This window comes from Streptopelia decaocto (assembly GCF_964273445.1).
Source record: "Streptopelia decaocto genome assembly, chromosome: 1".
Taxonomy (NCBI): domain Eukaryota; kingdom Metazoa; phylum Chordata; class Aves; order Columbiformes; family Columbidae; genus Streptopelia; species Streptopelia decaocto.
This window is the reverse complement of record NC_138663.1, coordinates 124,766,848-124,786,619: the sequence shown is the minus strand read 5'-3', so window position 1 is coordinate 124,786,619 and position 19,772 is coordinate 124,766,848. Positions and strand designations below refer to the sequence as shown.

Here is a 19,772-nt window from a genome sequence, read left to right as displayed (position 1 = left end):
TCAAGTAGTCTGAGAAGGCATGGGCTGTCCTTTAAAGATGTGTTGCATTTGGCAGGAAACACAGTCTGTTAGCACATTGAGGGATCCCAGACTCCATTGTATGCCAATAAATTTGAACAGCTAGAGAATGCACTAAGAACAGAAATGCATAGGAGCAAAAATATTTAACACATACCTTAAGCAGATTTCTGCTACTTATACCGCTCGCATTTCCTCTTCCGTGCTCTGGCACATTCAGCATTTACTTACTTATTATTTAGTTCAATTAAGCTAGGTAACTGGGATAAAACTGAGAAAAAATATTTGCACTTCAAATAGTAATAAAAATCTCTTCTGGTATAACAAGAACAGCTCTAATGAGCTAGGGATGAAAATACAAAATGGCAGACAACATCATCTAACAAAGACCCTTTCTGAAATTTAATTGAAGTTATCATATTTAAATATCAAAGAATGAAAATGCATAATAAATCTTACTACACTGAGGATGCAAGTTAACAGGCTACATTCCTGATACTATTCTGTACAATTATCTTTAACTGCACTTGTACAGCAGAAAATATTAAACTCAAGGAACTTTTCAGCTTTTACATTCTGCTATTTCTGTGTAAGTAAAGCAATGGCAATCACAGTTATCTACTGAATGGAGTCTTTTGAACTGGGAAGACAAGAGTATCTGATTTCAATTCTGACAGAAAATCAAAATGAGTAAAATAATAATCATTTGTAACCCTTTATGGGCTTCTGAAAGGGCGCTTTTTTTCTTTTTTCCCTCTTTTGTTTTTTTTTGTGTGTGTTTTGGTTTTTTTTTAAATACTGTTTGTCTCAACTTTTAGGTAAGGAAATCTTACCTAGCTTAATTGAACTAAATCATAAGTAAGTAAATGCTGAATGTGGAATTTCATCTGGAAGTTCCAGCAAGAAACAGACACATCAGGTCAGAAATTAGAAAGAAATACTTTCTTCATAGAAGACGAAACAAGGGGTCTTGAAATTATGTCAAGATAAAGGGGATGACCATTCCAGCTGCCAGTTCAACTACAGTCTGTAGGCCAAACTGCACTAATCACAGAGGACAACATCTGGACACATACAATTGTAGTCGAGATAAGGACTAGGGTAACTTGCAAGTTGAGTTATTGCAAATGAATTTGAAAAATACCTTTTTCTTTTTTTTTTTTTTTTTTTTTTTACATGAAATTCAAGTGGACTGAAAGGTCTGACACTGGCTTTGTATCTATCCATGATTTAGGTCCACAGAATTCAAAGGAATTAGCCAAGACGTTTTTATATGCAGAACAAACAAGTCATGTAAAAATACACATTTTATTATGTACATTTAGAGGTTAATTTAAATTGATACAGTTTTTCCTTCTTCAGTTCCATCTTTTGCCTCAAGACGTTCTGCTGCTGCTCCCAATTTTTCTTCAGAGACCTGCATAAACATATCAATTTTGTGATATTTTTTCAAAATTATTTAATTGTCTGAATAACAAGCATCTTCAAACTAATTTCATAGAAAAATATCATGGGTTAGGCTCTGAACGCATCCTTGGCTAACAAGTTTTAGTAGACATACAGTAGTTTGTTTTCCCTCTCTCTTGCCACACAAATAATTAAAACACTTAATCGGAAGGCTCCAAAACATCTGCTGTTTAATTCTTAGCAAGATTTCCTTGATAGTGAGTCTGGTTGTATGTGGCTTATAATATTTTATAATTATCTAGTATTTATCTTAAAAACTTGCCTTTTCCATTTATTCAGTCATTGTAAGGCTTCTCTTCGATAAGCACATTTCAACTTTGAAACATGGGATGTTTAACAAAAGAATGTTTGCAAGGAACTCTTATTTTCTGTGTAGGCTTTAAACAGGCAAAAAATATTCAAAATAGTGCCTTTATGCCCTTTACTGAAATGGCATGTCCTTTTCTCTCCAGTAACTTCCACATAGGTTCACCCAGTGGCATTAGTTTTTATCCCTGCATTTATTTGTAAGAAACATGTTCACATGTGTTCACTCAAACCTGTAGCAGAAAACTTACTATTACCTAATATCCATATGGATGTAAATGCATTCTTACAATTATTAGTTTTCTCATTTAGTGTTCAAGATTAAAACAGGAAAAAATATTTTTTAATTGTATATACATATAATACCAACATTAATTCTAGAGATGAATTTGAAAAATACCAATGTAGCTTAGGGTGGTAATTAACAACAGCTTATAGAAATTACTATAAAAAGCATGTGCGATTCTCAGAAGCAGACAGCTACAGAGCCATAGGTAGAAAGTCTGATATAATTTGTTCCGGGGTTTTTAATAGTAAAAATTATATCAATTGAATAGTGTATTTTTTTAAACAGTACAATCCATTTTAATAACCAGACTTCAGAAACAATACTAGCACATCCTCTATTACACAGCAGTGACATTTCCTCTGCATCCAACTTTTCTTCACTTGTGAACACTTCCATTCCTCAAGATTTGTTCTTGAATACATTACCCATCTCTAATCATTCAAATCCTACTCTGTCACAGCATATCTTTATATTTGGTAATCTGTACTTCACTACTAATAAGACTCACCAGTTTCTTCGATCTTTCCAGCAGTTTGTGCCACACGACATGATGAGCCTGTATTGAATGTCATTAAATAATGTTACTGCAGGCATAAAAATATCGTAGAATAGATTCTGACAAATGTATAGAAATGATGGCACAAAACTACAACAATCCCTAATTCAGATGCTACAGCTTATGATTTCAGTGTCCAATTTGCCAGCATTCCTTTGGAGGACTTGAATAAATATCTGCTGATCACGTTAATTAATTGTGTGGAATTACCGAGGAGGTAATGGGCAAAAGTGGGAATTAAAATCTCATTATGAGAAAGGGTACACAGAGGTGAGGAACCCTGTGCCCACTTGTCCCTTGAAAACTTGCCCAGCTGAGACAAAACCACATGTGCAACACCACAGATCAAAATCATATAAGTCAATAGAAACGGGAAGAAAGATTCCTGCCTCCCCCTATAGTTCTGCTAAGCCTTTCTTTAAGACTGATTAGTGCTAGGACTTATTTTGTTACTGTTGTTAAGTTTTACTTTGGTGTCATGACAGACTTGGAAACAGTATCTTTTGTCATAAGGTCTGCTTTTTCCTCAATCTGAATAAACACTGTCAGCAGTCTCAATTCCAGAAGATTAGCACCCACAACTAACTAAGGCAAGGTAAATGAAATATCCATGCATAACTGTAACAACACTTTCAGTGATGAAAAATAACATCAAGGGCTCTCTGATGCAAACTTTTCTAGTTATGATTTGACATCCACAATAGTTCCAGGAAAACAAACTCCGAATATCCAACGTAGCCATCATCATGAGCCTCCCTTTCTGCTACTATTCTCATCTCGAAATTACAGTTACCAGCACAGCATATAATAAAGACCAGAAAGTAAGCCAAATGCCCTGACTTAAGGGAAAATCTGTAAGAAATACATTAGTTACCTTCAAATGGATTGGCAGGGACACACCCTGGAACCTCCTTATCAATTCAGATTGGTTAGTCTGAAGATTATGGGCTGCCGTTATCTCATACTGGAAACAGAAACTTGTCCTTGGAATATGAGGGCCTTCACTAACATCTACAAAGTCACCAAACCTGATGGGATAGAGAAAAAGCCCTACGTCAAATACATTCAGAGAGAAGTACAAGCCTATCATCTGTTTTGATTTTTGATTAGCAAATTCCTATCTACAGAACAGATTAAGGAAAATTCACACAAATCCCAAACCAAATCTAAACAAATCCTCAGTTCAGCATTTCTAGGTTTCCTAAAGCAAAAGTAGAGGTGACACAATTTCCTGAAATGAATTTATGAAATTTAAACCTCAAGTCTAGAAAGAGGATCCCAGGTTTAACAAATCTTTGAGGCCATGTTGGCTTTAAAACTAGGATAACTCTGTCATTAACCAGAAAAAAAGGTTTGTCTCCAAGATCACATATTTTCCACAGTACAGCATTTATATTTACAACTTGCACAGGTTATTTCCCTTTCAAGTCTTGGAAAACTGCAAATCAATTACGAAAAGTGAAAGACAAAAAGATGTACAGCAAAAGAACATACAGAACAAATCTCTCCCAGAAATCAATAGATGAGGCCATTTTCCTTCTTATTGAGCAAACTAGAGAGTGGGAAGAAGGAAGAAAAACAGACAATTTAGATATCCAGAAAACTGAATATCCTGCACTAGCCTAAGCTAGTCACAAATTCTTTTATTTGCCTGTGATACAATACAAGCTCCCTGCCTCCAGCCTAAGAACCTTGTATCTTACACTGTAGCCCAGGAGCCAGATCCATTCTCATCTCCAGACCTGCAAGGCAGTAGCTTGTCAGTTAGGAAGATCTTGACAACTTTGGAAGAAAAATCCACTACATAATGCTAACTCTTGTTTTAAAACAAGTATTTGCTTTGTATTTTATTTAACCTATCAAGCTCTAGAGATTTACTTAGATTTTATGTAAAAGCATTTAAAATAGTAAGACTTCTCTGGTCCTTACCACCTTTAACGTAACAAGAAACAGAAATGTAGTGAGATCCACCAAGTGTTAAGTATCACAAAACAATGGTTGTATAAACAAAGAAAGAAAACCCAAACAACAACTTCAGACAGAAATTAATACAAGTGATTTCTAAATTAAAAACCACCACAAGTAACTTACTGTTTTCACTTGTAGAGAGTACTTGCAATATAATCAAACCTTTCAATGAACCGCTACAGAATGAAACTTCAGTTTTGCTCACCTATGTAATGTTACAATTCCTTCTGCATTCTGAGAAGCTTTCTGTTCTATCATATCCATTTTGTACCTGAACATGACAAAAGAGTAGATTAAAAAAATCCTAACCTTTAACATCTAGTTCTTGTAACACTTAAGCAATCAATTTAAGGAACATTCTTAAAAGTTATGCTCGTATTCATTTGAGTTTTGAAACAGGTTTAAATTCTTAATTTTATATGACAACATGTACTGGTATGTTCCATAAAGCATGTCTATGTAATAGGAGAGGCATGTTCTCTCAGCAGTTTTATTCAGAAAGATTAAAATGAACACTTTACTTTCAGGTCATGCGTAAGACTAGAAGACACTATCAGATCTCCTAAACTGATTTTATTCAATGTGCTTCCTCAACAGCTGGTCATCTGCAAGACAACAGTGTTCTTTGCTCTTTCTACTACACACACAAAATGTCTAAAGCTATTATCAAAAGTTAGCTTCCACCTGCTGTCAATGCTTGCCAGCCAACACAGCAAGGAGATGCTAGTCTGTATGTCACATCAATATCATCTTCGTTTGTAAGCTAAAAACACTAGTCATATTTGCAACTTTAGCTTCACGCATTATTTATTTTGTTTCACAAAATGATAAATTACCATTTCTTCCCACCTCTCTCCAACCACCAATGAGCTGTGGACCAGAGAATTTGTATCCCAACAAACTGCTTAAGTGTTTTTCCAGTTGAGAACATTGGAGTGCTTTAACAAGCCCTCTTTTATAGCACAAGCCAGAGTATTTTCCCATTTTCCCCCTGCAGAGCTCAAAAACTGCATTTCTTCAAATCTTCATTTGAAGATACCAAGATATGAAAAATCTACATTTCTTTGAATATGAAAGCCTTTCGGCAAAGGCTGGGTAACTAGCACACCAACTCTAACCACCAGAGCTTCCACTTAAAAGTAGTGAAATCTTGAAGGTCGCTATTAAACTAAGAAGTCTACGGTCTTTCCATTTGTCACAAAACTACATCCAGTAAAGATGCCTAGTGTTGGCCTCTGGAGAGAACACTAAAAATGAAATAAGGTAGAGTGACAAAGAGAATGGAGGCATGTTCACTCAGAGTAGTGGGAGAAATACCTTCTTACTTCACCTGTCACATTGTATTTTAGATTTACAAAAACAAGCAGAGATTCAAATGAATTTCTAACCGTCTTTCTAAAAGAAAGGCAAATTCAGACACTTACCTGTTATGCTGAAACATTTCACATGCTACTTTTGCTTCAACATGCAGTGTTTCAAATGGCAGGTCTTTATTAATTAGCTTTCTGGCGTCCCTTGTAAGAGAACGGAAGTTGTCCTAAAAAGAATTGATACATATAAAACTGTCACCACTGTTTCACAGCTGTTCTGAACAGACAAAGCATAGGAAACATTAAATATTAGTCGAAAAACATGGATCATCTACTATAAATCCGAAATATAAGAATATTGCTGTAGGATTGTAACTCTTACTATGCACCTCTACAACAGATTGTTACAGATCATCACTGTTAGAAAGACAGATTCACTAACCTGAAATAGTGCCAAAGATGGTACTAAAGTTCCAACAGCCATGCCAACTATTTTGGAAACTGTATTTCAGACTACAGCTACTCTAGCCTCATACACCTAAAACCTGTAAGTATTTGGAATACAGTTCTAAGTTTAATTTCATCTGAAAGGAACACAGTTCATGTGCTCTGAGACACTTCTGCCATGAAAGCCAGTATGTGGTAAATGAGAAGATTAGTTTCCAAAAAATACTCCAGACCTAAAATAAAATACTAGTGTAGATATACCCCATGGAAAGAAAAAAAAACTCATTACTCTCCCCTATTAAAAAAGGACCATTGAACAAGGATCAAAGTCATATAACTCATATAACTTTACAGGAATACATTATTGTGCTTACATTTGTTGGCTTCCAGTCATTCAGTCTATTGTCCAAAATCACATCATAACAGAAAGCTCCAGAGATCACTGCAATTTCATTTCCAAAGAGAAAAATATTTATGTTTGTGACAAAGTACCTATTTCATTGCCATAACACACACTTATAAATATATAAAAATTAATGAGAAGAAAACCCAAATGATATCAAGGAAGCCATCATAAAATATAAATTTTCTGCTATGATTACACAGTCAAATGGCAGATTAAACCTGTATCACGTCACAGATCACAGAATCACAGAATGTTAGGGATTGGAAGGGACCTCAAAAGATCATGTAGTCCAATCCCCCTGCTGGAGCAGGAACACTTAGATGAGGCTACACAGGAAGGTGTCCAGGTGGGTTTTGAATGTCTCCAGAGTAGGAGACTCCACAACCTCCCTGGGCAGCCTGTTCCAGTGCTCTGTTACCCTTATTGAGAAGAAGTTTCTTCTCAAATTTAAGTGGAACCTCTTGTGTTCCAGTTTGAACCCATTACCCCTTGTTCTATCATTGGTTGTCACCGAGAAGAGCCTGGCTCCATCCCCGTCACACTCACCCTTTATGTATTTGTAAATATTAATAAGGTCACACCTCAGTCTCCTCCAAACTAAAGAGACCGAGATGAGCAAAAGTTGTTACTAACCCTGTTTGTACTTCAATAGTCTTCCAACATGATGTACAAATAATTATTAGTAACTCAAGTGCTCATAAGGTTATGTTGCAAATTTCACAGAAACACATCACATCTTCTAAATACCTACTCGTGTAACTTCACAATAAAAAGGTTATGTCCTTACGTTACTAACTTAACCTATGAAAACCTAAGTGGTCCGAACTCCAGTTGCCACACAGACCAATTTTCTGTACTTTGGTAACGAAATTGTTTTCAGTGTGATTGCTATAACTTGAAGGCTACAACAACAGCAGGTAATACGCATATCAGTAAGTGCCTTCAATCATTGGAGAAGAAGTCTCTGACTTTTTTTTTGTAACACTATTAGATACCCACTTAAGAAGCAGCAAAATACAAGGCAGTCAATAGAAAACACTTATATCACCTGGCACTTCTGGAGCTTTAATGAGATTAACTGAGTACTCATCCTTGAATGCTCGCTTTAAAACACATGCCATGATCATGGCACAGGAACGCCAATAGGCCTGTAAAGAGAATTTCAAAACACAGACTTATTACGTAGAAGCTAACAACCCACACTAGAAGAACATCAGCTATTTATTCCAAAAGAATACCAGCATTTAACTGAATTAGGCACAAACCTAGCTCTCAATCCAAGTATTACTTTCTTTAGTACTTAAACTTCTATTTGGAGATCATTAAAACATCAATCAAGAAAATTAAAAGTGCACTTAAAATGGAATCCAGATGTTTCCCTGGAGAGATCTAAATCTGAAATCATAGAATGCAACAACACAGGCTGAAAGGGATGTGTATACATCACCTAGCCCACACACTGGTCCAGCTAATGATAACTGCGATGTGCCAACTGACTGTTAGAAAATATTCGAGCTTTCATTGCAACAAAGTTCACGAAAGCCGATGGACATGAAACTGAAAGCAGCATACAAAATCGAGTGGTCATAATCAGGGTCACCTAAAATGGGATAAGATTCAGACTTACCTTGTTTACTTCCTCTGGATCTTCATCTTTGAAAGTAAGGAACTGAATTTCACATGATTTGGTCAAGGGTCTGTACATATCCCAGACTTCACCATCCACAAGAGCTAGAACAGATTTCTTGCAGTGCCACTCACTTAAGTCTAAAGAAAGTGGAAAAAAGTATTATACCATACAATTATTAACCATACTCCTCACAGTCAGCAGTTTAGACCCCTACATTTGCAACAACAAATGGCAAGTTTCACTTTTGTAAATGACTTGGATGAGCTGTTAACAGAGCCTCCAAAACTGAACTCAGTTTCTGCTGATGTATTTTAGTACAAATGAATTTTAAACATACCAACTACCAATATTCTGAAAGCAAATCTGTTACCTTGGTTATTGAAATGTCAGTAATGATAACGTGTGAAATTTGGATGACAAACATTTCAATTGTCAGCACAATCTTCATCACTAGTGGCACAACATTAGTTTAAGAGACCATTCACTTACGCATGGCACAATTGTACGGAGTAGACAAAGCTTTGTTCATCACAAACACAGTGCCAGGGTGAGATTTCCCAGTGTATTTTACTTCAATTTTCTCAATTCGTGGATACAGAGACAACTGCCTCTCTTTCTCCTTGGTAAAAAGCTCATTACGCATCTGAATAACTTCTTCTGATGTCAGCCGAGAGACAGTCTGCGTGGAGATGAACCCTGGTAAAAGGAATGACCTAAAATAAGCAAGAAGGAGTTTTCAAAGCCTCTTTGTAAGATCTCGGGTCCTGAAGGCAGGAAGACGTGCCACTACGCTGCTAATCTATGTCTCAATACGCGTGAGGTGAGCGCTTCAGCAGCCCCCACTGCCCGCCCATTGCCATGCCAACATGAAGTCGCTACAGAAAACACTTTTTTAAGCAAGGGAAGCTCAGTGCCGTTCCCTGGCTGCAAAGGCGCTCCCCTCACACAGGCCACCGGGCCCTGCGAACCTGCCCGCCCTGCGCCCCGACACGCCCGCACGGCCAGGGCGGGCCCCTCCAAGCCCCGGCGCAGGACGAGCCCGCAGCCCGCCCGGTGCCGCGCACACCCGGCGCCGCGCTGCGTCCGCGCCCGGCCCGCCGCGCCGCCACTCACGCCGCCCCTCCCGCCCGCTCCGCAGGCCGCGGGCGACCCAGCGCGCCGCCATGCTCAAGCCGGGTCCCGCCGCCCCGGTGCCACCTCCCCCGGCTCCGCCGGAAACACCGGCGGCGGCAGCGCCGTTCCGCCGGCTTCTCCGCCTGCCGCCGCCAGACGGCGCCGCGGGGCCGGGGCTCGATGCGGGCCTGCGCGGCGGCGCGGGGTGTGTGAGGCGAGCGGCGGCTGCGTGGAGTGCCGCGGGGAGCTGCCCGCTCCCGACACGGGTTTTTACTCTCTTTGGAAGCCCCATAACTTACTTACGAGCCCCGCTAGGCCGTGGATACAACACGCAGCCGTTTTCTGTGTCCTCAACAGGCGTCCTTACACTGCCTAGTAAAATAATAGCATTGGTTTGTTTGGAAGCGACCCTCAGAATCGTTGGGTCCAACCATAACCTAACTAGCACTAAACCATGTCCCTAAGAGCCTCATCTCTATGCCTTTTAAACCCCGCCAGGGATGGTGACTTCACCACTTCCCTGGGCAGCCTGTTCCAGTGCTTCACAACCTCTTCCATGAAGAACTGTTTCCTGATACCCAATCTAAACCTCCCCTGGCACAACTCGAGGCCATTTTCTCTTGTCCTGTCACTTGCTGCTTGGGAGAAGAGACCAACAACAACCCTCCATGCTACAACCAGCAGCTTTCATGTGTCCTTAAGCTGTATATTGAGCCATCTCATAGAAAGGATCATGAATGTGTAGCACTGGGGTTACAGCGTTAATATTAAGTCAAAATATTCGAAAGGGTGTTTGGTGCCCACATTCTCACAGGCGCAGGGCTGCAGGCAGCCCCTCACCGCCAGCTCCCCTTGGCCACCACTGACCTTCCTGCCACCCTTCCCACCCAAAAGATTGAAGCCAAGCACAAACCAGTTACTGACCAGGTAGGAAAAACATGACTTGTGTTAAAATGTATTAAAATTTGTGAAATAACTCAGGATTTGTTTCATTGTTTTACAGTTTAACTGATGGTGGTCTTCAGCCCAATCCCCAATTGGCAAAGATAAAAAAACAACCATCAAGACTTCCAATATCAACGAGTGACACTGAATTAGTGTCATTAAGAGCTAAAGGATGTAATTAAACTTGGCATTTAAAAAAAAAAAAAAAATGTGTTAATACTGGAAAGTGCTGGTAACAGACAGAGAATTTTCCACTGTGGAAGCATGTCTTCGGAGCAGTGGGACAGCTGGCTCCTCTTGGTTTGGTACCTGGCACCAGCTTCCCTGCTCACCCGGGCTCTCATCCAGAAAACCAGGTGTGTGAGTACGGTAGCTGTTCATGCCCCTCATTATGTTATTTGATAGAGTTAGATTTTCATCAAGTCAATCATCCTGCTTCCTCATTTTTTAAAATGAGTTAAACCCCACTAAGTTTTTAGCACAGCAGGCATATTGCAGGGCTACATACTTGCATGTGTAAAATGGTTTATAGCTTTGAGGTGAAAGGTCCTGAGAAAACACAAAGGTGTTATAATTATTTACATCATTATAGCTCAACTACACCATTTCTTCTATTAACTTTTTATTCTATGGCGTGAGGAATCATTTGTGATCAATGATCACATCACATAATTGTTTTGTTTTAAATGGTGAAAAAAAAGGCAAACAAAACAAAGTTCACAATGTAGGGTATGAAAATAACATTTTTACACTATGGGGAGATAAATTCAAAATGTTCAGAGAATGACAGAGAAACAAACCATATTCTGTGATTCTGCTGAAGTCTTGAATGACGGGAGTAAAATCCTATATGCTACTGCACACTTTATTATATGTCTTTCACTCTGTTTTAAATTGCTACTTTCTAATCTCTAAATCTTCTTTTGTACATGCGTTTGCAAATTTTTATTCAGCTTATTCTTCAGGAAAATGGTGGTTGAACACCTAGTCACTCCTTCCACTTACTTGGTGTCACTCTGGAAGCACAATGCAGATAAAAAGCCATCTGAGATTTGTATCACACTGCAGACTACAGGAGGAGTGTGGCCATATCCCTCTGTCTTTGGGTAATCCTTGGATTACAGACTGACAGTGTGAAGCTTTACGCCCCAATGGAAATCAAAAGACATCCAAAACTGCTGGAAATCTCACCCAGGGTTCAGCTGGCATCTCTACATCCCCTGGACAAAAGCAGAAAAGAGAAACAACATTAGCATTAGCATAGGTTTGTAGTTAATTAAAAAGTTCAGTCTTCAAGCTTATTTTTGACTCATGCTGGCACAGCTGACTTGCAACTGTAACACCATTTCTGTTTACTACAATATATTTACTTGAGGCTTCTGTGAGAGGGTAAAACCCCCTGAGTCCATTCAATCCCCATGGACCGAGACGAGGGCTGGCTGGGGGTTACTCTCATCTGTCAAACATGGCCCTGTCAGCAGCCTGTGGGGACATACGGGCCAGCTGCAGTCCCCCAGCTATTGATCCCTCAATGCCAAAAGACAAAAGCCACCCAACTGAGAAATATTCTGGAAAGGATTTGGCTGAATTCCAGCGACTTTTAGCATGTCACAACACTGAGCACGTTTGTGGTCCAAAGAGATGGGTAACAGAACTGTCCAAGAATAATTAAAAGGTACCATTGGATGTTATTTTATAATGGGCAGAAAATGAGAGGTTGTCCTATGAGGCAACAGGAACCCTGCAGTTGCTCTTATGCCATAGTATGTGACCCAATAGTAATACGTAAGTGACAAACCACAATGGTTTATCACCCTCATGGTCCCAAAGCCAGGTCTGAACTCACTTAGAGATTGCTTCAAAAGCAAAACCAGCTTAAAAATTCCCGTTCTTCCCTTTGCCACTCCTGGCTGTTTCTCACTGCTTACGCTCTGGGTAGACAACTGCAGCAGCACCGTAACAAGGCACTGAACACAAGATCATTGGAGTGATACTGATTGCAGGATCAGTATTGCCGAAGGATTATGTTTTATTCACATTATTTCAGTGACCTGGCTTAAAGTACAGCTTCATATACTCGTTTCTGTGCACAAGTGGAATGGTAGCAGTGATCCATGGCCAGAGGCAGCAGTTGCTGTGGAAGACAACATGGTGTGTAACTGCATCCTAAGAGCTGTATTCTTCATGCCACCGTGGAGCAGCAGAGCATCTTAAACACTGGGGCAAAATAATTCTGAATCTACCACCATCAGCACAGTGGCTAATATGTTGCCCTCTGTTGCTTAGGCTGAAAGCATCCTACAATGCCATCCAGTTTGGTGGATCTTTTTTCAAAATGTGCCTTTGTTTGCTACTGAGCTGTCCACTCAGTGGCAGCAGTCTTGCAAATTCACTTGAAAAAAAAAAAAAAAAGGCATTAATACTGTACTTTACAAGTCAAAGATAAAATTATACAAGACATTCCAGAAAATGGAGAGTGGAATTCACAGAAAAAAAAGCTACTGAGAACAAGTAATTTGTATTACTGTTATCTTGTTCTCTCCTCTTATTTTGCGGCTTTCCTGATTCAAGTTTGGCTGACACATCAGATTTGAAATATTCTACCAGTCTAATAGAATGTTCTGTCACAGCACTCTAGTCCATTTCATTATAGCAAGGGGAATAATCTATGCCATACTCTGGCTTAAAATGGCCATTAACAAGAACTTGGTGGATAAAAAGAATATGTGATTTTTTTTTTTCTTATTTTCTTAAAACTATACTTGCTCAGTTTAAAGTTTCAAAGTACAAAACAAGCAGATAATCTGCCAGCTAGGTCAGTTTTTTTCAGAGAGGAGTTAAAGCCGTTAAGGTGAAGCAATGAAACAAAATAACAAGATGCCACAGAAGAAGAAAGGAGGCAAGGCCTACTGTAACCAGAGGAGGGATAGCTGTTAAGGCAATATTCTGGAACATTATAAAAAGCTAGGTGTGCTGATAGTTAAAATTGTAGGTTTCAGCCTCTCCACCCATTTATACATAGCTGCTGATAATTCTTCATACTGAAGAGCAAGACTTTCAAGCTGATAGATTCAATGTACTGCAGGTCGGTAGTATGGGCACAACGACAAATACACAGCACATTGACTAATGAGTTTCAGAAAAAAAAGATTTGTGACACAAATCATGAATTATGTATTTTTGTGATTAAACTAGTTATTAAATGGAATCTGGTTTAGCAGTTTTACAAAATAGTTTTCCATCAACTTGTCCTATTGCCATACCCAGAATCACACCAGAACAGTCACTCTACAGCTATGTGCTCCTGTCTTCAGCACTTACTAAAACAAACATATATGTTTAGTGTGCTCGGAAAAAAAGATGTGCACAGAGATTGAATGCACAAACCATGGTACCGAGTCTCAAATGGCATCACTGATGACCTCAAACGTAAGATTTCTCTTTCTAGAAATATGAAAAAATCTGTTTCTTCTTCTATGGAAAAATATTCAAAGATTCTTCTTGATCAAAATGTAAACAATGTAAATTCCAATAACAATCAGCCCTCCAGTTCTCCATATACATAAATGTACAGGAATGCTATGCACAGGAGTACTTTTTTCCTGTGTCTTTTACTTTCTCCCTCAGTGGCTCCAGATTCTCCCCCCCTGCTCCTCTCATCATAACCAGGCACAGTTGTCAGCAACCTTGCTGGGCTACCTGTTATTATAGATCAGCTAAGAGACACTGAAAAGTTGGAAGAACAATTAACTTAGGAAAGCACAGGAAGAAAAAAAGTAGTTCAGAACTGTAGTCTTCGATGTTTTCACTGACGTTTCACTCTGCAAACAAGAGATGAGCTACTCACAGATCATCATACACCCATACTACCTGCCTATCAACAGAATAAACAAATACATACTTGCATACATGACATTAGGGTTACACTACTTCAATGGGTAAATTCAATAGGGTTACACTAAATTCAAAGAGTAAACGTGAGATATGTCAGGTTTATGCCTGAATGGGATATATTAGGGCAGTATTGCCTTTCATTAAACTTCGGGTTTGTTTTTGTTTTGGTTTGGTTGTTTGTTTGGTTTTGGTTGGTTGTTTTTTTTATGGTGGTGCAAGTATGAATATTCATTAGCTCTCCCATGGCTGTCTTCTAGTTGGTATGTGTAAACCATGACAGATGCATGATTACATAGGAATTAACATCTTACTCTTCTAAGTTTTATTTTAAATGCCAGTTGTCTTCTTGTAGCACACTACTTTCCCCCATCCTATGCATGTTTTTGAGAAGAGCAATTATAAACTTCCTCTCTTAAATATCTGGGTATTATTATTATTATTATTATTTATTTTATTATTATACCTCAAAGTTATTCTGGAAATCAGCATGCAAGGTGCAGAAAAATCAATCCAGGGTGATTTGGTTTTGTTCCACCTGCAAAATAAAACCTGTTCTGAGTAGGGGAATCACCAACAGGAGTATTTTCTTAATGTAGGCTAATTTATCTGTATTCATTTTTGTCATCTTATAGCTACGAAAAATGAAATGTTCCCAAAGTGAAGAGTCAGAATTTTGGCTTATAGTGTTTCACAGAATTTTTCCCAATTATTTTTCAAAACTGTTTTTTTCACAGAGCTCTTTAACAGAGTGACGGTAACATAATAAAATAGGTAAAGTTGTATTGTTAGAACAGATTATCGTCAGCACTCCATATTTGCAATAGAAAATTTCATTAAAAGGAGAAAGTATTCCATTGCAATACAAGAATGTAGATTTATCTAAAATATTATTTATTGAATTGAGGGTAATCTTTCAGTTTATGAGTTATTGAGATCATTAAGAAGCATCTGAGTCTTGAAATCATGTTGCACTTCCACACAATTCTTAAAGGCTTTTCTATACAAAGAACTTAACTAGAATAGTTATTACAAAATAAGATAGCTATTCTTGACTGGCATTCTGTGTGCAGATGTTAATCATAGACTATTTTTATTATTCTAAAAAGGAGTCTCTATGGAAAGCTCTCCAAGAATAACTGTTAAACTGAGCATCTCAAATTTTTCCATGTTTGTCTCTATGTGCTGTTTAAGGAAAATATTTTTACTGCATTTAACTTTAAAAGATTAAAAATACGGATAGTAGTCCTGTGCTCTTCTAACAAAGTACTTAACAGTATTTTTAAGAATACCGTTGTTCAGCAAAGTACATACAGAAAAAGTATATATACTAACTGAACTATATGCATTACAACATTTTTCTAATATATCTGTAAATGCATTCAGAATACTCACATGTAATTGCTGGTGTTTCCTGCAGTTGTATAAAGCACGCAGAGAAACCACGATCCAGATGTTGCTAAACAAAAAAAAGGGGAATGTAAAGAAACTGTGAAAGTACTGTGAAACTGTACTAGGAAGAGTCAGAGGAATGTTGGGGAGACAACCCTGTACACTGGGTATTTGCTTCACTTGCAAGTGAAACAAAACAGTGAACAGGGGAAAAAAAAAAAATAAAAAATAAAAAGCAACTGTACTCTGACCTCTTGCTTATACACATTTAAGTAGATATACCGTGACATGAGTCTTACTAATGAAATCCAAATTAAACCTTATATATAAGTCTATGTATTTGGACCTGAGTGTTCACTGTGGTGGAAGAACTACTGCAGTAGCCTAAACTTGATCCCATCATCTAACGGGTTACCTTCTCCTCGTGATGCATCTCTTCGTCCTCCTCAACAATTCATTGTCATTACACCAGCTTTAGCAGTCATCTTATGAGCTAACCCTTAATTTAATTCCATACTGTCATTTCTTAACATTCCGCACCTCTAGATCTTTTTCCACCAGGCTCCTCCCATACATTTAAATTTCATATCAACACAAGGTTTCTATCACCATGTGGCTTTAAACAGTAAAGCAGTGCCACTGAAATCAATGAAACTTTGTATATGCTTAAAGTTACAATGTGCTGGGCCACATGAAATAAATAACTTTTCTGTTGCCTCTGGAACAGTTTTGATTTTATTAAACACATGTCACCATTATACTGTTTATATATACTGGACATACATATATATGCTTTTTTTTTTTTTTTTGCAGAACTACAGGGTGCTTCGAAAAGATGGACCCAAGTTGAAATCACTATCCATTTGAAATTAGGTCCATCTTTTTGAAACACCCTATATTACTTGTATTTTATGTATGGTTTTGCATATGAAAAATAAGCTAAGAAGATTTTGACATGAAGATTATCATGGCATCCTACTTCTTCAGTCTCCATTAAAATAGATGTTAGAGATTCTATTTATAAATAAACTTTACTCATTTTGCTACAGTCTAACAAAATATAGCCAATGGTCCTGTTCTGATTATCAAAGAAATACTTATGATATTTTTCTTGTAACAGAACTGTATTACATCAGTGGTAAGGTATTTTTAAGATGTCATTAGAAGCTGCTCAGATATACTATTAACTGTCACAATGAGTAACTTTCCTTGATTCATAAATTTAAAAGGCCATTACACCTCCTGTATATTTAATCAAGAATCTCCCAGACTGGCATAAACTATTAATAAAAACAGCTTTGAAGGTCACCGTGTAGTCCATCGTCTGCTCGTTAACGGGTGTGCCGTGAGACTGGCGAGATTTTGTCCAGTGGAGCTGCACAGGCACCAGGAGTCACTGTGACCGTGTTTTAAGTCTGCCACTTAAAACAGTGCCCCATCGTGCCCTTTTCACCCACAACATTTACATTGTTGTTTCGTGATTTCACCCTGTCATTCCTACTACCACCCCGGGTGAATTTAACTTCTGGAAATGTACCAACAGGGACTATGGTCTTCTCCGAGATGTTTAAGCTTTTCGGAATTAAAAGTTCATTCTGTTGCAACAAATGCCCTTGAGCTTGTGAAGATCTCACAGTTTACAAATAAATAAATAATAAATAAATCGGAGCTGAGAGCTGCCGAACACGGCACGGCACAGCCCCGGAATGCGCGGGGACACCGAGTCGGCCCCACGGCGAGGATGAGGAGGATGAAGAGGAGAGCGATGCGCTCGGAACTGGGGCGGAGCTGCCGCCCGCCGGGCTGGCCAAAGCGCAGCAGCCGCGGCTCCGTGCGCTTGGAGCCGGCGCGGGGAGGGGAGGCGCCCTCTCGGACATCATAAAAGTTTTCGGGGTGGCGGAAGAAGGGGCTGCCGCACCTGCTGCGCTGCAGCGCCCCCGGCCCCCGGGGCGCCGCCCCGCTCCCCCGGTCCGAGCCGAGGCCGAACCGGGCCGCCCCCCCCACCGGCCGCGCCCCACGCCCCGCCGGCGTCGCCCGGCCGTTATTAGCCGCTGCCGCCGGTGGGGAGCGGCTGTTGCCGGGAAGATGGCGAGTCGCGGTCTCCGTCTGCTGCTACTCGGTTACTTGGGGGTCCTGAGCTGTAAGTGGCCGCGTCCCTTCCCCGCGGAGCAGGCGTGGGGGCTATCGCGCACCGCTCCCTCCGGCGGCGCCCCGGCCGCCAGGGTGGTGGTTCCCCTGAAGTGTGGGTGGGTGGGGTGGGTGTGTTGAAGGGGAGAAGGAGAGGGCTCGGGCCGGGGGGTCACCCGGCCGCCTCCCGGGCTCTGGCTGCCGAGAGCTGCGCCCGCCCCCGCGGCAGCGCTGCCCAGCCCAGGGAGCCTGCGCTCAGGGCGAGGGGACCGCGGCGGGATGTCCTCTCCCCTCCTTCGCCCTCGGAGCGAGAGGAGCCAAGTCTTGTCTCCAACAGCGAAATAAAAGCGAACGCCTCGTTCGCTGCAGCTGGGGGAGTGCGCGCTGATTATTTCCATGTGTCTCTTGTTTTTACCCAGATGTAACCTGTTTAAGCCGGGCCTGTTTCAGCGCAAGCTAGTGGGTTTCCGCAGTGATGCAAACTTTAGGATGCAGGCTGCGTAGTTTGCTTTTTTAATGGCCTCTACAAGATGAATGAGAAGGAGATGGAAGCATGCTTTTTGGTGCCAGTGCTGCATGTTGCAGCTTCAGAACAGACTTATGTTTCTAATGTTTTTGTGGTTTTCCTGTCTAACTCATTAAAAAACAAAAGGCGGGGAGGGCAGAGAAGACGTTAAAATAAGTTGACAAAAGTTGCCCCACCCAGAGAGCACACTGAAATAAAAAATGGATCGTGAGGCCACATACCTGTGAAGAAACAGTGAATTAATATACAGTGTTAACAGTGCCAGTCATATGATAATGCTGTCACTTTCAGATCATGTCTTACTGTGCTCCTGTTGTATGCTTCTTGTGTCTTGCTGGTATTTTAGGGAAAGAAGCTGTACACAGAAATTGTGTTCTGAAAAGGATTGTGTAGCACAGTCTTGCAGTGAAGTGACCACCAGGAACCACAGTGGGATGGGTTCTCAACTCTGTTGTGGATGTCGGGCATCCACAGTGCTGATGGCGGATATGTTTTGTATTTTACCTTTCATTCCTTCTTACCTAACAGAAACATGTGTGTGTAAACTCCTTTTTTGCAGAGGAGGGATGAATCTTGTCAAGCAGAGATTTGAAGTGATGTGTGTCTGTTAGGTCTTCAGTTTGATGGCAATTTTTCTCTTTGCTTCTATGAGACCTTACGGAAATCTTGGGCTGTTAGATGGGCAGATAGCACAGATTTTTCTCTTTCATGTAGTAAATAAAAATGTTTTTTGGTTTTTTTTTTGGTTAGTTGCATGGGTATTTCTGAGCAGTGAGGCTGCTGTGGTTTTTTTTTTGGTGACAGGTTTCAGTGTCTTCAGGCTGCTCAGCTTTCTGGTTAGTTGTGTCTGTTTGCAGTGTGGGTTTGGACCAGTGAGGAAAAGAGAGAGGGTGGTTTGGAAGCAGTACAGTGGATCAAAGTCTGGTGCCTACATTGTGGTCAGACTTACTTTTTTTTTTTTTTTTTTTTCCTTCTTCCTGTCCCACTTCCTAAGAAACACCAGGTGGAGTGAAAGTTTACAAGCAAGGTGCTGATAAGAAGTCGTCACATGAAGAAAGTGACTGTAGGTGGGAGTGCAAATGCAGATTGTGTGTGTGAGCCAGAGGAAATCCAGGCAGAAATCAGAAATCCAGGCAGTTGAGAGTCTGCTGCTGCTCCTGTAGCTGGAGTATGTTCACGTGAACAATAAGACTGAGTCAGATGTATGGGCTGAGTGGCCTCTTATGTGGGACTGGGGCCCAATGTGCCATGAAGAATGGGCAGACGCTAATGAGGAAAAGAAAGCAGTGGGTGATACTTGAAGCATGTGAACATTATATTATGGAGCAGGTCTAGAGAACTTGCTTGGTAGTTTAGCTGCAGAAGTTAGGAGCTGTATAAG

General features: G+C 40.1%; 2 protein-coding genes across 4 annotated transcripts in view; one reads left to right on the top strand and one right to left on the bottom strand.

Moving 5' to 3' along the window:
- Positions 1-1,307: 1,307 nt before the first annotated feature.
- Positions 1,308-9,627, bottom strand: MRPL39 (mitochondrial ribosomal protein L39). The gene is made up of 10 exons (XM_082076340.1): positions 9,511-9,627; positions 8,887-9,093; positions 8,395-8,534; positions 7,816-7,915; positions 6,736-6,803; positions 6,029-6,141; positions 4,810-4,875; positions 3,511-3,664; positions 2,589-2,636; positions 1,308-1,435 (listed from the first exon to the last, which is right to left on the bottom strand). Exons 1-10 carry the CDS (start codon positions 9,560-9,562, stop codon positions 1,352-1,354), a joined length of 1,032 nt encoding a protein of 343 aa, XP_081932466.1. The 5' UTR covers positions 9,563-9,627; the 3' UTR covers positions 1,308-1,351.
- A 7,939-nt stretch (positions 9,628-17,566) lies between these two features.
- The window catches only part of JAM2 (junctional adhesion molecule 2), a 38,934-nt gene continuing 36,728 nt past the window's right edge, over positions 17,567-19,772 (top strand). For all 3 annotated transcript variants that reach the window (XM_082068598.1, XM_082068599.1, XM_082068597.1), the window contains exon 1: positions 17,567-17,878. In XM_082068598.1, coding sequence (XP_081924724.1) covers positions 17,824-17,878 — 55 coding nt within the window. In that variant the 5' untranslated portion in view covers positions 17,567-17,823. The remainder of the gene's footprint in view (positions 17,879-19,772) is intronic.